This window comes from Choloepus didactylus, chromosome 11 (genome assembly GCF_015220235.1).
Source record: "Choloepus didactylus isolate mChoDid1 chromosome 11, mChoDid1.pri, whole genome shotgun sequence".
In the NCBI taxonomy this organism is placed as follows: domain Eukaryota; kingdom Metazoa; phylum Chordata; class Mammalia; order Pilosa; family Megalonychidae; genus Choloepus; species Choloepus didactylus.
The window spans coordinates 36,248,162-36,272,118 of NC_051317.1; the positions used below are offsets into that span (position 1 = coordinate 36,248,162).

A 23,957-nucleotide genomic window follows, 5' to 3' on the forward strand; every position below is an offset into this window, starting at 1 on the left:
AGGGCCTTGATATTTCATTAAAACAACACACATGAACATGCATACATATACGTATGTCCCTTATTTCCTGTGAAAACAGGCTCTAAGTATTAATTTTTTCTTTTGGTTGGAGTTGTCATCATAGCTATTAGCACACAAGAGTTGAAAATATGCAATTATGAAAGCACACAAATCTTGATACTTAAGTATTAAACATAAAGCATAATTTTATTGAAAATACATCTTTTAATGAGATGGATATGGCTTTTTAAAAAGTTATGTATCCATAAATGAACATAACATTACTAGGATGAGAGAGGTCAGCACCCACCCATTGCTTTCTAGAGAAATCATCTACTTATATTTTTTACTTTTTTAGATGCAAGTATCGAGAAACTTAGTTCACAAACTACGCAGTGAGATTCTGGATAGGTGCAAGGTTGGCCTTTACTCATGAAGTGGGTAAAGAGAAACTGTGAATGGGAGATGGAAATGAGATCTGTGATGGACAGAGAGATATTGACAAAGATGAGCATCTTGAAATAGATTTTGCCTCAGAACTCTCAGTGCCCTCACCTGGAGACACACTGCACCAGTCTGAAGCCACTGGCCTACCACTTAGGGGGTTCAGCTCTTATTCCAAATCCCCGAAAGCATCACCACTGCATTGCTGCTGACTTCTAGGTGCATCTTGCTTTCTCTCTCTTCCCTCATCACGGGTGCAATTAGCTGCGGGTGGCGCCCGAAGTCCCCCCACTTTCATTGGCCCAGATGCTTCACCTGGGATGCTCCCTTCCATAGCAGTGCCTAAGAAATGTTAAGGCCTTTATTAATGAGACAGAAGGAAAATGGTTGGGTGACTTTAGACCTGGGCTTCTTAAACATTAATGTGAACAGACTCACAGGGGATCTTGTTAAAATGCAGATTCTGATTCAGTAGATCTGGGCATGGGCCTGGGATTCTGCATTTCTAATGAGCTCCAAGCAGGAGATGAAGTCAATCCATCGCCTGGGGTGCACTTTGGCTACAGAGAATGATCTGGCATCAGTCAATAGTGCTCCATGCAGGTGAGCGTGCACAGCCCAACACACTGGGGGTTCCTTTGATTTGTAATGATCGCATTCAGTGCACCCTCACAGTCATCACTGAATAACAGTACAGTTGGAAGTACGTATGTGCACGCTGTGGGATCTCAGGCTAAAAAAGGGATGCTACTGGCTGAAGCTAACCAGGGAAGACACTGGATATGGCTGGGGTTTATATTTGGTTTTGATGGAGGCCAAGGGCAGGCAGATAAAAGCAAAGAGAGGGGAAAAAGCACCTGGATCACAGAAAGACCGCCCCAGGCTCTGGAGCTGTGAGTGCTGATCAGCTCAGCAAGCTGAGAAAGGCTCAAAAAGGGGAAAAGGGGCAAGAATATTAGGCAGATTTGGCTGGGGATATGAAAGGAGGTGTAATTGTCCACAATCATTGAAAAGCAAGCTGAAATTCTGTACTTTCTACAGGCATTCATTTTTGTGGTAATTTTTAAAAATTATGTCTTCAAAAATCCATACTGCATCCCTTCCTAGGTATATACCCAATGAACTGAAAGCAGAGATGCAAACAGATACTTGTACACTGAGGCTTAGAGCATCACTGTCCACAGCAGCTAGAAGGTAGACACAACCCAAGTGTCCATGAACAGAGGTACAGATAAACAAAATGTGGTAGATACACACAATGGGTTATTACTATTCAGCCATCAACAGGAATGGATTACTGATACATGCTACCGCATGGATGGACCTTGAAAACATGATGCTCAGTGAAATAAGCCAGACACAAAAGAACAAATATTGTATGATTTCCTTTATATGAAATGTCTAGAATAATCAAAGTCACAGAGATAAGAGTAGATTAGAGGTTACCAAGGGGCTGGGGCAGTGGTAAGGGGGAGTAATCGTTTAATAGTTACAGAGTTTGATTTTCTGTTTTGAGAGATGAAAAAGATTTGGTGATGGATGGTGTTAATGGTAGCATAACATTGAAAATGTAATTGTTATTGAACTGCATGTTTAAAGAGGGTTAAATGGGTAAATTTTTATATTATCTGTTACCATGATAAAAAACCCTATTATGACATTTTGAAAAGTGAATTTAAGTCAGGTAGATCATATTATCCATTATACTGGACATGTGGGTCTTCAATTCAGACTTTTGATCACATAGAAGAGAACTTTAAGACTGCAAATGTCAAATGACCACAGTGCTTCATCATAAACTAACATGACAATGCAGCAAAAAGCACATTTTACACCGTCAAATATGATTATCTTGATATCATAACCTGATCTCTAACTTTTGGATTAAACTTGATGGGGTATTTGGGAGAAATATTTTACTATAGATCAGTGATTCTCAAGTTTAATGTGCAGGCAAACTGTCTTGCTAAAACGCAGATTCTAATGCAGTAAGTGTAAGGTGGGGTCTGACATTCTGCATTTTCTAACCACTGCCCAGGACCCTGTACCACACTTTGAACAGCAAGGCTCTGGAGATGGTTCCAGCAAGTTTACATTTTGATCATTTTAGTGCTGGCAGATTTTTTAAAGTACTGCACTGTTTTAGTTTCTTAGGCTGCTTTAGCAAATACCTTGAAATGGATCGGTTAAAACAATGGGGATTTATTTGCTTACGGTTTTGATTTAGGAAAAAGGTTTGAATTGAAGCATCATCAAGATGCTACTTTCTCCCCGAAGACTGTAGTATTCTGGGGCTGGCTGCTGGCGATCCTTGGTCCCCAGCTTGTCACATGGTAAGGCACGTGGTGGTGTTTCCTGTCTCTCCCTTCTCCTCCAGGTTCCCTTGATGTTCTGGCTGCTCCCTCTGTGGCTTCCTCTCTCTCTTGGTCTGCATTTCATTCTGCTTATAAAGGGCTCATGTAACAGGGTTAAGGTCCATCCTGGTTGAGGTGGGTCCCACCTTAACTAAGTCACCTCATCAAATGGTCCTACTTCCACTGGGTTCACACCCACAGGAATGGATTAATTTAAGAATATGTTTTTTCTGGGGTACATACAGCTTCAGAGTACCACATGCATACTGATGTATTCCAATGGAAAATCCAAAATCTGGCAAACTGAATGCTTTGTTTCATTAATTTCAAGACCAAAAAAATGAAATGGAAAAGACATCGATCCTTATTTTCTAGAAATCATTGCATAAAGTGTATATGTCCAATTTAACAAAATGCTGGTGTTTTCATTACTGATTTATTAGGCTGATTTATATGTAAAACTACCAAAATTAGCCTTTTGTTTCAAATCTCATTTTCAAATTTAGCTTTTCAAATTTAGGTAAGTGTATATATGTTGACTTGCATGTTATGTTTTGAATGCTATTCAACATTCTTCAGGAAAAGGCCCTCCATATGATCAAAATGACTGGCCAGCTCACCTGTCTACCTTTGGACTTCAAAGAGTGCCCACTACACCCCAAAGGCCCCCCTTTGAGGGCACGTACACAGATGATTAGCGTAGAGAATTCTACCACAGCTGAATGTAACTGGGATTCACCTTGACCCAAGAGCAGCTAGGCCAAGGGGCAGGCGGTGAGGCAGCCTGCTGAGTGAGCTCTGTCAGCGTGTTTTACAATGGCCACCCACTCATGGCTCCGAACTTAGCTTCGCTCTGAGCAAGTCTGAATTCAAGACATTGGACAGCGACACAGAACTGGAGAGCGAAGAGGAGAAAGTCAAGAGGCAGAAGCCTGGGGCAACAGTAGCAGGCTTTGCTGAGGTAGAGACCCCATATTCACAAAGCTCTGAACGAATGGGAGCAAACACTCGCTTCTCAGCGCCATGCTTTGAGTTCCTACATGCCCTCACCCCCGCCTCCCAAAGCAGCATCTGTATCCTGCACTGTGAGCTGGTTTTCAATGAGACCCGGCCGAGGCTGCTGAAACAGTTTCCTGTCTCTTTCACATCCCTCTGGAAACTTACAACAAACTGCTATTCACTGAGATGCCCAGAGTGCATTTTTATTCTTTGCAAACTTGAAAACGTTCATTGCAATGAACGAGCTAATGTTGCATGTTACAGGCAGGGCAATTCCATAGATAGTAGGGGTTGAAAGGTATGCACGTTATATATGGATGCACACGAGATGCAATTAAATGTTGAGTGTTTTCCCTTCATTTTTATTAAAGCAATAGTGTAGGGTAACCAAACAGAAACTTTTGTCCTTTCTAAAGGATAAAAATGGAAATTTAGAGTCATCAAAGGTTTGCGATCACTTATACACAGGTCTAACTTCTCTGTACATGTGTGTATGTACGTGTATGTGCAATCAGCAGACACACGCAGCTTTCTGTTCCTAATGACCACTTTTACAATATCAGCAATATTGCTTGTTACTTTCAAGCTGATTTATGATAAACTTAAATCTGTTAATGTCTCAGTAATGTTTGAAACAAAGGGCAGCAAATACATTGTAAGGCCCCCTGCAGAAAACATTTCAGTTTATCTAAAAAAGCCCATGTTTGATATTTTCTTCTTTAATGTCAGAGGCACTTTCGCTGAGCATAGATGTTAACTGCCACTTATCTTAATGAGTTCTTTTCTAATATAAAATAGGCTGGTGTGAAATATAGCAGTCTGCTTTGTAAAGAAGAGAAATGAAACGTGAGTTCTGTTAGTTTCTGGGAGAAAACAGGATGCTTTGCTTTTGTCTGCTTTCTTTGCATTGGTTGAAAGCTTTCTGATTTAGGGGCTTTGATGTATGAGTTACTGCCTTTATCCTCAGTGTGAGTGGAAATTAACCCTGGTAGAAGTCATGAAATGGAACCTTTAGTCTGAAAGCAAAAAGCACAGTTAGAAACACCTGAGGTTATAAAGGTTGAACTATGCCATAGTTCCTATAATCAGTTACTAGGGGCTGAGAGTTTTCATTTAAAGATGATTTTTTTTAATTTATATGATTTTAAATTAGATTATTTCCTACTTAATATTCCTACCTCATCTCTCCCATACGAAAGTTTCCAGTGCCCAGAACAATGCCTGGCTGTTGGTACTAAATAAATGTGGAAGGAAAGGAAGGAAGGAAAATATTTTTAAATTATCACCATAAGGTGCTTTTTCTCAAATAATATCAATAACTATTTTTATTGTGCCATCTAATTTAAAATGCTACTTCACGTGCATTATTTTAACTGAGTTTTAAAGGTAATATGTTAGGTAACATATTGTTGTAATATATTATTTTTATTTGATCATGAGAAAATGTGGGCCAGAGATTAAAGAACTTGTTTGGGCAGCATATTGAATAAGTGATAAATAGGATAGGACACTTGGAAAGTGGGCTTTGCAGCTTCCTAAGAAATGCCTGCAGCACCCTTTTGAAAGAAGTCCTGCCCAAGAGCCATGTGGTCCCTTCCATTCATTCTACCTCCTTGTGGGTTGTATCTACTATTCGTCCTATCGGTTGCTTTTTTTTTCCTTTTTAGCAACAAACAAACAAACAAAAAAGAATAAGGAAAGATGAGCCCAAAACACTGGGAGACAAGGTTGAAAAGATAGGTGAAATGACCAGTCAGATTTGGCATACCACATCACAACTCAGTGACTAAAAACAATAATCATCATTTATTATTGCATAGTTCTATGTGCAGAAATTCAAGACAAGAACAGCGAGATGACTTGTCTCCATTCCATAATGTCTGGGATCTAAGATGGAAGATCTGAAGGCTTGACTGGCATTGGAGGGTTTGTTTTCAAGGTGGCTCCTCCACATGATGGGCAACTTGGAGCTGGCAAGTTGGCTCCCCCCACACGGGCTTCTTCACAGACTGCTTGAGTGTCCTTAGGACATTGAACACCGCAGAGCGGGTGTGATGGCTGGTTTTTTATGTCAACATGGTTAAATTATGGAGTTCAGTTGGTTGGTCAGACACTAGCCTCGCTGTCCAGTGGAGAGATTTCATAGATGGGTAATTCAGTTCACCTTAAGGAGATGACCCTCGATAATATGGCTAAGCCTCACCCAATCAGCTGGAGGTCTTGAGAGCAAAGAAAAGAGGGTTCCTGGGATCGGAAGGAATTCTGCCTCAAGACTGAACTCTCCACTCCTTGCTGAGTTTCTGGCCTAAGGATTCAGACTCAAGACTTTCAACATCACTCTTATCAGAAGTTCCATCTTCTGGCCTGCTGAAGAGAATCTGGACTTGCCAGCCCCCATAATCACGTCACCCAACTCTTCATAATAAATCTCTTTATGTGTATATATTCTGTATATATGTTCTGTTTCTCAGAAGAACCCTGACTTATTCAGTGGGTAAGCCAGGAAAACAAGGGGCAGAGGGACTGCGCTGTTTTTGCTGACCTGCCATCAGAGGCCACACACTTCACTTCTGCAGTGTCGCACCTCTCACTCAGGCCAGCTGATTCACTGAGGGAAGCAATGATGCAAAGGTGTAAAATCCAGGAGACAGGGCCATTGGGGCCTTCTTGGAGGCTGGATCCACAAATCATATGAGTGTGAATTCTATAAAGGATTTGGAGATTTTTCAGAAATAATTAAGATTTTGAACATTTGCTTTGAAGAACTTGAAAATATTCAGAAGATATGTCATAATTCCATTCATTCATCCCTTCATTCATTCCTTCAGCAAATCCACTCAAAACAGTCTATAGAGATAAAGTAAACAAGATAAAAGGCCAGGATTTCTTTGCCCACTTATCAGAACATATATGAGTATCTTGGGCTCATTTTACAATGCTCATTTGAAAACTAATGCCCAGTGTTCAGAGAATGGATGATTGCCTCTTTGTTGCTTCTAAGTAAGTGATTTCCAAACAACAGTTTGCAAACCAACTTTGGCCGGTGGCATTTTTTTTTCCCTAAGACCTTTTATATTACATTGAAAAGACATACTCCCAGGTCATTTCCTATCTCCCTTTTCTGTGTACTAAAAAGTGGTCGGAATTTAGAAAGCTGAGCCCTCGATTTTGGGGCTTACCCTTATGAAGCTTGTTACTGCAAAGGAGAGGCTAAGCCTACTTATAATTGTGCCTAAGAGTCACCCCAGAGAACCTCTTTTGTTGCTCAGATGTGGCCTCTCTAAGCCAACTCTGCAGGTAAAATCACTGCCCTCCCCCCTACATGGGACATGACTCCGATGGGTGTAAAATCTCTCTGGCAATGTGGGACATGACTCTGGGGATGAGCCTGGACTTGGCATCAGGGGATTGAGAAAGCCTTCTTGACCAAAAGGGAGAAGAGAAATGAAACAAAATAAAGTTTCAGTGGCTGAGAGATATCAAATGGAGTCGAGAGGTCAGTCTGGAAGTTATTGTTATGCATTATATACCTATCCCTTTTTAGTTTTTAGTGTATTGGAATAGCTAGAAGGAAATACCTGAATCTACTGAACTACAACCCAGTAGCCTTGATTCCTGAAGACGACTGTATAACTATATTGCTTATATGGTGTGACTGTGTGATTGTGAAAACCTTGAGGCTCACAGTCCCTTTATCCAGTGTATGGACAGAAGAGTAGAAAAATAGGGACAGAAATTAAATGAATAATAGGGGGAGGGGGAATGCGATGTTTTGAATGTTCTTTTTAAATTTAATTTTTATTCTTATTTTTATTTATATTTTGGAGTAATGAAAATATTCAAAAATTGATTCTGATGATGAAGGCATAACTACATGGTGGTACTGTGGATGACTGATTGTACACTTTGGATAACTGCATGGTATGTGAATATATCTCAATAAAATTGAATTAAAAAAATTGATAAAGGAAGGTTCAAAAGGGTAACAAAAATAGTGACTTGTGAGCTTTGTTTTAATTCAGATGTATCTATCATTCCAATCATCTTACTTCCAGTTTCACTTGCACTGTCCCTTATTACTGACCACAAAAAAAATGTACTTTTTCTGAAATTCCTTCTATTTAGAAAATTTTCATTTTCTTTGCAAAATAAATGTAACCTTTTAAAAATATTGCCCTCAGAAAGATGAATTAAAAAATCAGCATACAGATAAAACAAAAAAAAAAAACAAAAAACAAAAACAAAATAAAACAACAAAGAGTGGTAGGAGGAGATCCTTTGCCAAGTAAGGGACGGGCCACCGTTTATGCTGGCATGCCACATGTTATCTGAAATGTCACGAGTGTCTGCATTCCAAATGTGATGGGAACCACTGTCCTAAGTTTCAAAATCAGAGAGAACTACCCCAGGATCTCACTACGGAACAGCAAAGGGGCAGACTGAAGTCCTTGATTCAGGAACCTCACTGCAAATGGCCTGGGTTGTCAAGTACAGAGATTTCTAGAGGCCCCCAAACCGGTGCCCCACAGGCATGCTCTAGCAGGAAAGTTTAAAAAATAGACACATTAAAAGAGTAAAGCATACATTCAAATATCTGTAGAAAACTGGGAAAGGAAAATGATAAAAGTGAGGATACACATTTCATTTTATCCTTTGCTGCCTTCTGTGTGTGCAGGAGCACTGCCCATTGAATTTCCCTGTAGATGTCTTCCTCTTCTTCTCTTTCTTCTTCTCATTCTCCTCCTCCTCCTCCTCTTAAATAGAATTCAGTAGGTGCCAGACTGCATTTGGTTCAGCAACCCACTTAAGGTAGTTGAACACGATCTTCAGTAAATGAAAGAATTCATGGTACTAGATTTGTCAAGCTGTAGGGATCATGAGCAAAGGATTTTCAGTTCAAACTATTTTTTAAACTAATAAATGCTAATCTTCTTTGTATAGATGTCAGTGTCTCCAAATTAATGAGTACTATTAGCTGCAAAACATCTCAAGAATCCAGGGAAATTAATTTCAATCAATTACCAACTGACAGTCAACTACCACCTGCCTTGTAAGACAAAATAAGTTTTGAATGCTCGATTTTTGTTCTCAATTACATGTTCAAAGTCAGATGGTGAAGAAAAGTGACATAGGACCTCAGGTCAAATATTGAAAGGTTTACACATGAAGGGTCCAGAGACGATTCCAGATTTTCACTTGTCAGGGAATAAACAAGGAGGGCTTGAAGGATGGACTAACTGAGACTCCCACGGTGACAGCAAAATAAATTAATGAATAATTTTAATTAGGAACTAGCCAAATTCTCTGAGAAGTATAGAGCATTTTGAACATCACATGATTTTGAAAGGTTGAACATAGCTATGTGGATGCCTATCATGTAAACAGCCAACCAGAAATGTGTTTTTCAATATTCTCATAGGTGTTGTGGCTGATGCATATTTCTCTAATGGAGACAAATCTTGTGTTTGCCTAATTTTATGAATTTATAATTTTAGTTTTTTATCAACACTGATTTCAATAATGGAAAGTGTTTAGAACTCCACTATTAAAAAATGATGAAACATAATAAAAAGCAAAGAAGAGGGGCTGAGAAAGCAGACAATGGATAAAAAGACAAGAAGGAAAATTGATACTTGTTGTGTGTCCTTTGTCATTTTAATTACTGTTATTTAATAACTGTCATTTTAATAACTTCTGCAAGTTTTCTAAGTCTTCTCTCCAGATATATGTGTGCAGAGTCAATAAACAAATGGATATATGTGTGTGTGTGTGTGTGTGTGTGTATCTGCAAATCTGCTCCACAACTTTTGATAGTCATCATATAGATGTATCACTAAAGAAAATGATACCTTTCTTAATAAAAATTGAAGTCTAGGACTGTGACGATTACTTCTAGAAGACAGTCCTTGAGGAATTATTGACCAAACGAACCATCTCTGCCACCCAGATTGATTCTTCTTGGGTTCTCTCCCCCCTGGTGAGGGCTCCCACTTGGGGGGATCAAGTTTGGACAGGAGGGGTGCCGTTCTTTATTTTTATAATCTCATTCAAGAAGGGACCCATAAAATCTTTCTTTGGTTTCTTTTAAAGCTGGAACATTCAAAACCACTTCCCAGAACTCTAATAAGTAGCAAATGGGAAGCAACTGAGAAATAAATAAACCTCTCTGGGTTTCCTGGTCTCTTTAATTCTCCGTGAGATTCCAGGGGAAGAGACTCTCCATTATTAGTTCCATAGTTTAGTTCCAAGTGGCCTCATTTTTGATATTCACATTCTTTTGTGCTCTTAACCATTTTGGTCATTTCTTTCACAATGAAGATGAAGAGAGAGATTTGCCCTCCCACCTAACAAAGGTTCTCCTTCTCATTTCTAGTTTCCTATTTTAGGGATTTGCTTCATCCCTAAACGACTGGGACAAGGACATCATCTGTAAGACTCCACTCTCTTTAAAGTATGAGAATAAATTCAATAACTAGTCTTTGCATCACAGACATGACACACATAAACCTGGTTATTAGTGACAAGGTAGAGATTAACCAGCAAGCAGAAAGTAATATGAATACCTAGCTAAACTAATAGACTCAGAATATAATAATAACACTGCAAAATCATTGTTTGTTTTACTTGGGCATTCAATTCATTTTCCCTTTTAAGCACCGATTAGTCTTACTTTTGTGTGTTATTATTGTACCTGACATTAAATGGGAACTTAAAATTAAGACTGAAGGTGCTTGAAGTGTCACAGAGTTTTGGCTTCTTGTGATCCAAGATACACTGAGAGTGGATGAGGTTGCCAGATTGAGTCTTTCCTCCCGGCCTATTTGGTAAAAATTTCATGATAACCTAATTTAAGGAACTTCTCAGTTGCTTTGAAATGTGGGGAAAGACAGTATGTCTGTTCCTGGAACACAGAATATACTGGCCTTGGGTACAAGGGTTTAGGGGAACGGTCTGGGAAGATAGTGTACGCGCCTATGTGATGGATCAATCCACTGGTAAGTCATGGGAGACTTAGGTTACGTGACCAAGGGCATCTTACTTCCTGGCTTCATGATGGAGACCGAACATGAGACCACTGCAGCCATCTCGAAAGGGGACGGGCAAGGAGGATGGACCACGCCGGGAAGGACAGAGATGGAAAATCAGGTTTTGCGCTATACATTAGCTCCAGCTAGCATGGATGTCATTTTTCCTCCCAAATGATGTTGGGATGTTCAGAAAGAAATAGTCCACCTTGGAGAGCTTGGCCTTGGGTATCTCAGATTCTTCCACATCCCCAGAGGTCCTCTGGTGGGTGAGGACCCAATGGGTGGTCAGTTTGGGGGCCAGGAGTGAGTCGAGTGCTCACAATCTGACATGGGGAAGAATCTTTCACTGAAAACACTTGGACTAAAGAGGAGCTGGTCCCTTAAAGGAAAGATCCCACCATCACAACCGATGGAGTATCTGCCACCAATTCATTCATTAATTAACTAAATAGTACTCTGGGTATAGTTACTCATCAGTCATTACTGCCTGTCTTTCAATATGCTTAACTAGATAATATTATGGAGGTCCCTAAGCCAGAACCTGCTTTAGTATAAATGACGGTGAGATGCAGTATTAGAATGAGTTGTTATTTTAGAAATGCAATTGCTTACTTATCCTAGCGATTCTGAAGACAGGAGGCAAAATAAGTATTCTGCACTATGGGAAAATCAATACTGGCACAGACAAGTATTCTTCTGAACATTGCTTTCCTTTAAACTGATAAAAAGGATATGTGAAAAGGAGCCTTTTATAAAACAAACAAACAACAAAAACATTTTGCAGTGAGGCCCTCAGCTTCCATTTTCCGGTTGTCTTTCTTGGCTGGGAGGGCCACCTCTCGATGGCCCCTCCTCCTGCGCTGCTCCCCACTGGCCGGGGCCCTGATCTTCTTGGATCCCTTCCTCCTCTGCTCTTCCAGCAGGTTCTCCTCTGGGGTCCTCTCCTGGGCCTCCTTTAGCCTTTCCTCTCAACCCAACAGTTCATGGCCTCTTTGCCTTCACCCATCTCTTCCATGCCTGTGACATCCAAACGCCGTTCTCAGCCCCAACCTCACCCTAAGGTGCTCCAGGTGGGGGGACTGGCAGGTGCAGCAGCAGTGCTATGGGTGGTAGTAATGGCCGATAACACCAGCCCTTCCTGATTCCAGGCTCTGTACTGACGACTTTAAAGTATTAATATTTTTCACCTTCGCAACAATTTTATGAGGAAAGTATTTTGATCATTTCCATTTTACATACATGGCCACAAAGGGAAGAGCAGATAAGCAGCCTGTACCGAAACAGGACTTGTGAAGGATCCCTTTCTCCTTGGATCTGATGCCCTTCCCAATCATCTCTCACGTAGGATTCCCCTCTGTTGGTGAGAGCATACACGAGATCATCGGGTGACAGAACAATGGAAATTCTATTTGTATTTATTTAAACAGAACAAAGAAGTCAAGCACTATAGTATTCACAGTGTGGACTGGCACTGGCCACACACTGTGTCCACATTTCGAACGGTGGCGTGTCTTTTATTGGAAGCTACAGCTTGGCGGGGTTGCCAGTGATGCTCTTGCCAGTTCACTCTCCATTCTCCTCACATCAGACACCCTATTGCTGCTGATGTGTGTCGGTCCATGTGAAGTTTGGGATTACATTATCTAGTTTTAAATCAACACTCACAAAATCAACAACATAACACCAACAAAGCAAGCATGTGCAAAAGCCAAGAAAATGGCCACATCCACCCACCTACCAAAATCTATAGCCATGAACACCAACTGTGACAACCAACAAAAGCAGTGATTATGTAATCAACTCTAACAGCTTTAACCACATTGTACCTTCTAAAGAAAGGTTTTTTATCATTAAAAAATGAAAAATGAAATAAAAATGATTTTATGTTTAATGTATGCTCCTTTAAATTCTATCTTTAGTGTACATCTATTTTATAGTATGATAATATACTAGTACACTAAAGCATGCTGTGATTTATAACTTAAAACATATTCACGTATGGAAGTGCAAGCTCATATTTTATCCAGATTGGGCGAGTGGACAGAGATGTTCAGAGGCAGCTGCCTCGATGTACCCCAATCCCAGCAGGACAAGTCCTGAAGGTTTCAGACATGCCCACCCTCCCTCCATTTCCAGTTCTCTTTTCTTTTTAACTGTTCCCTCTTCTTGGAAAACTTTTTTCTCTCCCATTTTCTCATGCATAAACACTATCTATTTCTCAAGTTTCACACCAACCCCTCGGCTCCGCCATCTTTTTTGCCATCTGCCTCATTTACCCAACGCATCACGATCATTTGTGGATATACCTTTTTCTCTCACCTAATTCAGAAAGCTCCTTAAGGAATGGAGCTGTTTTCATGTCGTCATCACTCCTGCAGAGTCCATCCTAGGATACCTCACAGAAAATACATAATTATTTGAGTATTTGAAGTTACCAGAAAACTCCTCAGAGATTCACTCCCCAAGAGAACGGGACACTGAAATCATCCACCAGTTTTATTGCAAACCCTTTATCCATGTTATTTAGTTACATAACATCTGTGTCGAACTTTACACTAAGATTTAAAAAATATTTTTAAAATCTTCAACTTTTTAAAAGCACTGTCACAGTAGACCTTAATTCCTGAGCACTAAATTCGCCCTATACTATATGTGTGTACTTTGTAGGCAGGTTAACAATGAGAAAACAACATTTGAAAACATTCTTTACCTAGATTTACCTTATGATAGGATATTTATAAGCAATATTATTTAATAATATCTAATAATTTAATATCAGATTATAAAATAATTTCCAGTAATATCTCTTAATAGAAAACAAGATTTAGTAGCAAAGTAAAACATGATTCATTATTAGTATATTTTTATATTATTGGTCAAATAGTGTATATTAAAACAAACAACTAACATTTGAAGTACAAGCTTTATAGAGACAACTTAAAATGCAGTTTCTAATTATATATATTTCTTTGTTATGCTGAATAACAAAAAAAGACAGTTTTACTGCAAATCATGTTTACAATAAGATTCTTTTACCATGTCTGAAAAATTGCCTTTAAGCTAATGTGCATCAAGGATTATCAGCATCCTAAAAGGGAATTAATCCAACCTGATTAAAAGGTGTTATTGCTACTACAATTTATATATTAAAGTATGTCAGTAAACGTGTTTCTTAGTCACAGCTTTTCCCCTTTATTGATGAGAACATTTATAGCACCTGTAGTAAACATGAGCATCTCAATTTTCCTTTATTTTTTTCTAGTTATTTATCAATCAAATCTTCATAATGATATTTCTTACCACTCCCAACATCACTGACACCTTTTAAATACAACTTAATTTTAAGATTTATATTTGACTTATATGTTAAAAACCAACAGCATATAGGATTCACTATTTGGTGTAGTACCCAAAAATGTATTAGCTACACCTACAATCCTTAAGAGATTCACACTTCATGGAAGAAGACATGCACATAAAAAAATGAACCTTGTTTAGCGAATGAGGCTGGAAAGTGAATTTACATATATACATATACAAACCCATTTTACCAGTGGTTGCTGACTTTCTTAAAAAATTGCACTTTACCAACTATTTGGATAAAGGTTTGTATGCATTTTTTGTTGCAGTACATTATAGGGGCAGTTTTGAGCAGAGAAACTGAAAAAGTACAAAGACCAAATTCTTGCTATGAACCATGACTTAGCCAAACACCAGTAAGAAAGCGCCAATCCCTAAGAACCAATCCTTTGTATCCTATGGTGTAGGCTACACCATCCTAAAAGCTGACCGGAAGTCTCCAGTTTAAATTGTAGTGACTGAATTGGGGCCGTCTTGATTTCAAATTCTTACTTTCAAACGTAACATTTGCTCAAAAACCTTCATGGATACTACTAATAGAGAAAAGATACTGATCTGCAGTAACATGAAAAAGGCAGCTATTAGAAAAGAAAGGGAATGAAATGAAAAAAGAAACAAAGATCACATATCCAATAAGCAATTTTCAAGGATACTAGATCCACTTAGGACAATTTTTCTATAATTTCTTTTACATCCCCTAACTCCTACACAAAAATACCCCGTACTACCATTCAGGCATCTTCTAAAAACATCATTTAAAAAATTGCAAAAAGATTTTTTCCTTTTCCTTTCTATTTTTTGGTAAAAAAAATTAAAAAATGTTTACACTAATATGTGAGACAATGTCCTAAACATGTGGGTTCTAGTCTGTATAACCCACCCATCAGCTGTGTGGTTTTCAAAAAATCATTTAACACTCCAATTCTCCATTTATTTAAGAGATCAAATATGGGGATATCAGTTCCTTCTCACAAAGGAGGATTACATCAAAGAAGTAAGTAAAAATGCTTTGAAAATTGTAAGGTGCTATAATATAGCATCCCTGTTTACAATAGCAAAGAGGCACACATGATTTGGCATGTAATGACAAGTAAAACTTTTAGAACAGTCCTCCTAAGTACACCTATATATAAAAGCTTGAAAAATCTAGACTGAAAACATTTAGATCATAAGCCACAATGCCAGAATAAATCATTTTAAACCCTAGAAACTAAACATATAAGTTCTAGTAAGATTCTCCTAAGAAGAATCAAATTTCATTATTTGAAGAAAAATGCTGAAATCTTGTCTTAAAAGAAGTATTAACTTTTGGACTTGAATTTTAGATTCAGGATGTCTCTCAATTAAATATGAACACTTTGACACATTCCCTTACTTTAAAAAAGTCCTACAAGAAAGACATTATGTAGTTTATGCATTTTACACGTATCAGGTTATCAGTCTCTCTCAATTAGTTTCTTTTATACTATCCACAATAATCTAGTAGTTATGGTTCTATATCTCTCTGGATTTTTTCGTGTTTCTGTTTTGTTTTGTTTACAGTATATCTGAGTTTAGGACAGTGGTATGACTTTGTTTGGAATAAACACATAGTGAATGCAAACACATTCTTGAAAATAACGCAGTAAGTAAACTTGTAATTCATACAACAATGATTTGCATATAAATTTTACCCATGCAAAAATTAGTGGCCAGTAGTTTTCATATTACATAAAACATCTCTTATTCATTCTAATATTTCTTTTTGGTGTTTCTCGTTTTTGATTTATAGCGGGCACTCAATGAATTTAAGTGACATAATCCATAACTGGAAAAGGTAAGGGCCATGACAACACAATGAAAGAAGGAAAAAGGCTACAAAAGTGGCAGTAATATAAAATGGAAAGGGTATGCCATTTAATAAAATAAAATGCATTTAATACACAGTAAAATGCAGAAGCCAGGCTGTAGCCAAAGAAGCATAAATTTGGTTTCTATTAAGCCAAATTCCCTTATATGAAAATTAAATTCTTTCCATTGAAAAAAGATAGGCCATGTTGATTCTCAATGTAAATAGACAATGTTAAATACAAGGAACTGCCGATTCAATTATGTATTTTTTTTATGTTTTAGCCTTTCTTAAGAGTTTACTATTATTCTATCTACTTCTATACTTTTTCAGTAGCATGTCAAGAATAATTATTTAAAAATAGAGGATACTGGGGTGTTTTCTAAAGAACATTTTATCCATGCTAAGAATATGTAAGGATTTGCAGCAGATTTGAGGAGCAAGACTAGACACTGCTATTAAGATTAAAAATCAGGATGACCTGAACATTGCACATTGTAAATAGAAGTATATATCCTTCTTATTTTCAGTTGTTAACAGCGAGGATTTATTACAATACACTTTTACAATGGCGGTTATACCAAATATAAAATTTAACATAGACCCTTCAAGGGGGGAACTGTAGTAAAGAACCATCTCAAAGAATCCCATAAAATGATCTCACTCTGCCTTTTATATGCTTCTAGAAGCGATTTCTTTGTGCAATAGAAGAAGCTGTAAACCCCTTAATACAATGCATATGCACTTGTGCTCTCCAGCAGTGAAAACTCCTTGAGATGAATTTTAAGTACACCACCAAAGTCAAGCCACATTCCCTGCCATAAAGAAACACCAGAAATCTGACATATCTATAGCATTCACAGATGCAGATACATACTTATGGGGCTCTACCAGCATAAATCAAACAGCTGTGAATAAAACATCGTTTAACTCTATGAGAACTCAGTTCCAACTTCAGAAGTAGAACATTACTAAATCCTTTGCCACTGTTAAAAAAAAAAAAAAGTATAAAAGAAAAACGCCCCAATAGTAACAATTTCTTTCATAAGTTATGTTCAAGTTTTATCAATTCCCCAACGGTTTTACCGTGATAATATTATTTTCAGACCTAGAGAAACAAAGGTAAGACAGATTGCCTTAATATTCAATTACCAGTATAATCTGATAAGCATCTCCTTTTACGCTTATAAATAGAAACATACAGGAGAACAAGGCATGCCACCACTAAGATGATATAATATGTACTCCATGATATTTGGAGTGAAACATGGGTCTCCACTTCCCTGCTATAATCCCCACTATTGTTTCCATGGCATTAAAGAGAGCTGTTCTAGATTGGATCAAACAGCCAAAACCTCAAACACCTACAGATCTTCTGACCAAAAGATCATCTTCATCATTTGGCATTGATCTACAGAAGATACTAGGGATCCATCTTAAATTCCCATTTTCCAAATCAAACCAAGGATTATAAAACCCAAGGACCTCGAGCCTCCAGCACCCGCCGGTGAGAGCCATGCCACCACGTCGCGTTGAGCAATCACCCCTTGGAAATGCCTGCAGGACCTCTCTGGTCATCGCAGCAGGAAAAGCACAAGGACGCCACCCACCTGGGGTCCTTCTGGATGCTGTCGATGGACGGCGACCGGGCCAAGGTGCCTTCGGGCGGGAGCGCGGGCCCGGACTTGCTGTAGGGCGACTCCGCCGAGGGGCAGTACTGCAGCTGGCGGTAGGGGTCGGCGTAGCCGGCGGCCGGGCCCGCGGCGTAGCTGGCTCTCTGGAAGGCGGCGGCGCTCTGCGGCCCGTGCTGGCTGCCTGTGCGCTGCAAGGGCACCGAGTCGACGCCGGGGGAAGATGGGGCTACGACAGGAAAGCAGGGACAAAGCAAAAAATTGAGGACCTGCTCCCAGAAACGGTTAACCAAGTCTAGGCAAGGAGAGAAAGTTACACACATATTAAAAAATAAAAGGGGTAGGGGGAGGTTTGAAATTAAAAAAAAAAAAAAAAAAAAAAAAAAAAATTCGTCATATGTGAATCAACATATAAGGATAGCCAGTAAAATAATAACTAGCCTGCGATTTCAGAAATACACCTTCAAGGGGGAGCGAAAACAATGCATCGCTTTTTGAGTTGTGTATTGCTTACCGACATCCAAGAGAAAGAGTGCTGATCTGAAATTAAAACCATGTACCAAGCGAAGACCCCAGAAAATTCATCTGAATTTTTATTCAATTCAGCTCTCGATTGTTCAAGTTGAAAGAATTCAGAGTGTTCAGGTAATGTTACCTTAACTTTATTAAAAGGTGTAAAACAAACTTAGAAATGTACTTATATTTCCTGAATAGAAGAAAACAAGAAAAACTGAGAGTAAGTGTTGGGTGGGTGGGGGGCCTCATATTTCTATAATTAGCACTAGAGAGTTAAATGTAGGACTGCTGTAGTTCCTGTAAAGTCACTCCCTAAAGACTTTTCATGCCTGTTTGACAACTAAAGCTGTCACAGTGACAAATAAATTTTGTGAAGGGCAGGTGTGCGGGGGGTGGTGAAAATCCATCCAACTGCGACACAAAGTAATGAGCTAATGTGGGCTTTCCCAAAGGCATATGAATCTTTTCAATAGGTCTAAATTGTCTAGAGAAGATTTCATATCAGTTATTAAAATCACTTTGAATATCTCCAAATGGAATTTCATTTTTTTTCCTTCCTGGATTCTTTTTAGTTCATATCATGTCATAATTTTTATTTGGTTCTCAAAAATACTTGGCTTCTAAAGTTTCATTGACATACACAATGAAAATAGTATCTTACACACTGATAGGACACAACCAATTAATTATGTACTTCAAGAATTATTAGCCATGATCAAGATTAGATAACACATTTACTTTCTGGCATTCTACATCAGAAGATACCCAGAGGTCAGCCAGTGTCTGGAGAGGGCCATTTATACTATATTTATACACACATTTATACTATACTATATACCATATGGAATTAAGTTCCAATTATAACTCACACTCCACTTCTCTAACTTCCTGAGTATATCTTTGTGGATGATGATAGAACAAAGCTTATCTTCTCCTCTCTCACATTGGTTACATATGACAAGTCAAATACACACATAAAAAATTGTTAAGTCCCATTGAGAAAATAATTGTTAAAAGAAATTAAGGAAATTGTGTCAAGATGACAAAAATTTGCAAAGTGAAGTGGAGGATTACATTCCACCACGGAGAACTGACTTTTAATTAAGAGTTCAGGGCTTCTCCTTTTCAAAGTACTTCAATACTTCATCTTATAATAACCAAAATTAGGAGTATTGATACAGCAGATACTAAAGGAGCAGCATTTTGAAATGACTAGAGTCCTGATGTGTTAAGTTTCAAAACAATGCTGTTAGACTAATAAACATTAAGTGCACAGAGAATCTGTTTTATGTCTTTCTTGAGGATTTATATTTTCTATAAAATCTTATTGGTAACATGTCTACAATTAAAACAACCATTTTAGAATTTACAAACAATGTACTTCATATTCCAGCGGAAGGAGTTTAAACTTTAGCCAGGCCCATCCTTGGTCTTGGAAGAACAATGCATAGGAGTGAGCAAAATTTCATTTTCTGGAGGAGTTAAGATCAAGGACAAAAGGAGAAAGCTAAGCACACCTGACATTAGCCATTTAAATGTGTTTCTTCCTTCAGGAAACTATCAACATTTATGCTTGTTGCAAATGGCTATGAGTATCAGAAAAGAAATCCTTTTTTATACAAAAGTATTCATTATTAATACATGAACGTACACTGATTTTGCAAAGACAGAGCAGCACCGATTAGGAAATAATACTGAAATCTAAAGAAACATTCTTTCTCAAAAACAATAAGATAGGTAAGAGAAAGACATTGATCAGCAACAAAAAACAAAATCTGCAAAGGATCTTAGAGAAAAGAGACTAGAAAGAAAGAAGTTTAAGAAAAATATAAGAAGCACCAAAAATTGAAAGAATTTATAACGGAGACTGGGTGAAAACAGGGTGTCAAACTCAGTTAATTAAGCAGAAACAAAGGCAGCATCTCTCCATCTCAGTATATGAGAAGGAAGAAAATGCAGAGGAAGGTTTAAGGAGATTGCTAAATTTGCATTTGTATTTTACTTTGGTATGTGGAAGGGTGGGATGTGGTGTGATATGGGGGGGGGTGGTGCTTATTAAGAGCTTGGCATCTGAAGTTAAGAGAATTTGGGCTGACATCCTTGGCATTGGAAAAGTGAACTCAGTTGTCCAAGCTCCAGTTTCCTAGACTGAAAAAATGGAGAGAACACAATGAGCTTGGGGGATCACTGTTCTGTTTTAATACATGAAAAATCTGTTAAAAATATCTGAAATGTTGAAAACAGTAAACAAAGGAACTATTACTATTTTTACCATTAACAACATGGAAATCAACCCATTTGCGTTGGGGCAAAAGGCCTTGGGTAGCAAAGGTTCTAGCTCCTTCTGTGTGCGGTTGCAAGGGCTTTATTTGTATTGATTCATATTTCCTCTGGTAAACCTGTAAGAGAGTAAGTGGCATTCCCATTTTACAGAAGAGGAAACTGAGGCACAGAGGGGGATTAAATAACTGGCCCTGAGTCACAGATTCCTGATGGAAAAGCCCTTGCAGTCTGTTTCCAGAGTTTATGCTCATAACTACAACAGTAAACTGGACAAGATTTAAGCCCTCAAAGATGCACGTTATTGAATGACCTGACACAGTGAGAAAACCTAGAAAATGCCTGAGAAGAATAACATTAAGGGAAATGTCTACTGAGGTGCAAAGAAGAGATGGATTTATAAACAGAATGAACAAGCTGAATATTATCTTGAAAAAAAAATTACCAAATTGATATGTTGACTGATTTATACCATTTCTCCTAAATTGAATTTATTGAGATATGTAGAAAAATGAACAGAAAAAAAAAATCCTTATGCAGCCAAATCTACCTTCGTTCATTTTGAAGAAAGTCAAAGAACAGCAATACATATAAGTATCTTCCTTTCATTTGAAAGTGTTTTTTATTTTAATAGTGTCAATATATTAAGAAAAATGAAGTCAGGCTATAAAATGAAATGTGGATAAATGACTTTCAGAAAGATCATATTAAATCAGAGTCACATTTAATATGATTGGCCCTTCAGAAGGATCATTCCTGGATCCATAATTTAAGCTTCTTTTAGGTCACAATAAATAATTTCAAAATATAAACTCAGAATTCAAATTGATAATGTTAAATTGAATTGAGCTAGAGTCTGATCAATGCAATGCAAAGAATGTAAAACAACAATACAGACAGGGAAAAAGATGCACTGCATTAAAAGACAGGTTATAAAACATATAGAAGAAAAAGAGTGAGAACATAATAGATCTCAAACCAGCAGTAATGCAGCAACGTTAACTACCTACTTTTTTAAAAGCATGACGTGAAAAACTGACAATAAAAGATACAGGTTTACAGTCTCCAGTTTTACCCTATTTGGATCTTGCTGTGGCTTATCCAAGCCTCTCCAATATATGGAAAAGTGAATATTGGTCTTGTTAGTAAGAGACTTTACTTTAAGGAAATTTATTTTCCTTAATTTGTCTGGTTATACATTTTTTCTTATTGGAGTTTCAGTGCTCAGCTGACCAAATCGTCCTCCTTGTAGGACTGCTCTATTTAATTGAACATGCTCGTGGCAAACATCTGAAGTGGAAGGTGCTTCATCAGCCCCTATTCTCACCTGCTCTGCAAACAGCCCCTTCTCCCCTCAGTAACCTCTTAGGACCCAGTGCTTGTCTGTTTGGAGAGATTTAAAAAGGAGCCTCTTCAGCAGATGATTTGATATTTTGCTCAATTTGAACTACTTTGTTCATTTGAACTATGCTATTCATGAAATTATCTGTTTGATTTCTATGGAGCTACACAAATAAAGGTCTGGTTTAGAGTAAAAAAAAAAAAAAAGGATGTTTGCATGTTATATTTGTTTGAAAGAGCGTAAATTTTTTAATAAAATGAAACAGTCTTCCTCACAGTGATGATAGATGGTTACCTGCTTTACTTACTGACAATGGGGAGAAAAGGAGAGAGGAATAAAATGCAAGAATTTGGGCACATGGAAAGAAACTGGTGTGTGGGCATATAGAGTAGGGTTCAGAAAAGGGGAGGAAATAACATTTGTTTAATTTTGCTTTTGCATTATTTGTTGTTGCTGTCGCATATACAGATAAATATGAAAACATAAAACATTTATACATGTTATATAAATAAAGAATAAGCATGCAAAAAAGTAATTAAATAATGTTCTCTCTGCAAACTCAGAAAATAAGGTTGGCTTAGGTGGTGGTGGCTTTGAGAACCTGGCTTATCCACTCTTACAGGGTATTCAATTCCACTATTTCATTATTCCCAGCAATGTGATCACCAGCATCTGAATTGCAAAGATCTTCCTGTTTCCTGCATGCTGCACAAGCTGATCCATGCTAAATTCAATGGAATGATATTCAATGCTAAATTTAGCATAATCCTTTAACCTCATATATTATGATCTTTGAGGAGGCATTTAACAATTATTAGTAATAACAATATCACGCTTAATGGTGTTGATGTTGCTTTCACTACTTCTTTTGGAAGATAAGGCCCTGGAATCATCAGTAGAGGTCAAGCCAACCACCAATGGTGGTTCTCCAACTAAATGGGAGATCATGTGTCTGAACATACAGCAAGTGGATTAGAGAGAGACAATGAGGTAAATTCCTAGCCTTAAACACTTCCTTCTTGTTATGTTTCTCAAAGAATTTTAAAATGTAAGCCCTTCTTTAGGGCTTAATGGTACAAATTAACAGAAAAAAAAATCAATGCTTGATTAACAGAAATATCTTTTTCAATATTTAGCAGTAAGTACTGTTTTATGAACTTTGTAGCTATATAAAGTATAATGGACATTTCCTGTAGATTTGTAGAGTCTGGTATAACAATTTTAAACATAAACAACTAAATGGATAAACTGGAGATCAAAAGGATCCACGGTTAGTCCAACACATATATAATTTTATACATATTTATATGTAATTTAATGTTATGCCTTTTGATTTCCTTCTGATTTACAGCATGTGTAATTGGAACACAATGGCCGATAAGGGATGATGACAGATACCCTTTTTCAACATTCCAAGCACATTTTCAGTTTTTAATGAGGAGAGGTTACTTTGCTTCATTATAAAAACAGAACAATAATAAATACTAGATTATTTAGAGCTCCTGATGTGGGGGCCACCATTTTAAGTGCTCGTATCATCTAATTTAATCTTTAAAACAACCTCCATGGTAGGTACTATTATTTTTCCGACTGCCAACATTATTTTACAGAAAGCAGTGAGAGGACAAAGGGGACAGAGCTGGGATTTAAACAGTCTGACTCCAGAGTCAGCTTGCTTGCCCCTCTGCTCTACTATGTGGGTACACTTGGCTAGTAGAGCCTACAAATCTAGAGGTATGATATTTGGCAGAAAAATATGAGAATGTTACTAAATAATTTGATTTAGAACAAATGCTTTTGCTTTATTTGTATTTATAATATTTTATTAAAATAATATAAAATACTAAAATTTTAAAAATACAAAAAAAATCATGATACAAAAGTATACATGGTTAAATCTCAACTACCTAGATAATGTGCTCTGTTTTAATGTTCCTCATAATCAGTACTGTCATTTTCTTTGACTTCTTCATCAGAGGGAAATGCAGCAAAATCTCCTTCAACTGAAGATAGAATGGAAGGGGAGGGAGGTCATTTGATAGAATTTTCCATAAAAATGGTAATGGGGTGGTTGGTGGGGAATGCTGATGGGCCCAAGGCAGACTCGCCTCCATCACTGGGGTGGGCTGAGGGCCAGGAGCAAACTTGTCACCAGGGGAGAGAGGAAAGCAAGAG

General features: G+C 37.8%; 1 protein-coding gene across 5 annotated transcripts in view; it reads right to left on the reverse strand.

Annotated features, from left to right (window-relative positions):
- Positions 1–23,957, reverse strand: part of CTNND2 (catenin delta 2) — a 1,032,924-nt gene that overhangs the window by 384,682 nt on the left and 624,285 nt on the right. For all 5 annotated transcript variants that reach the window (XM_037798888.1, XM_037798890.1, XM_037798887.1 and 2 more), the window contains one exon: positions 17,624–17,873. In XM_037798888.1, coding sequence (XP_037654816.1) covers positions 17,624–17,873 — 250 coding nt within the window. The remainder of the gene's footprint in view (positions 1–17,623; positions 17,874–23,957) is intronic.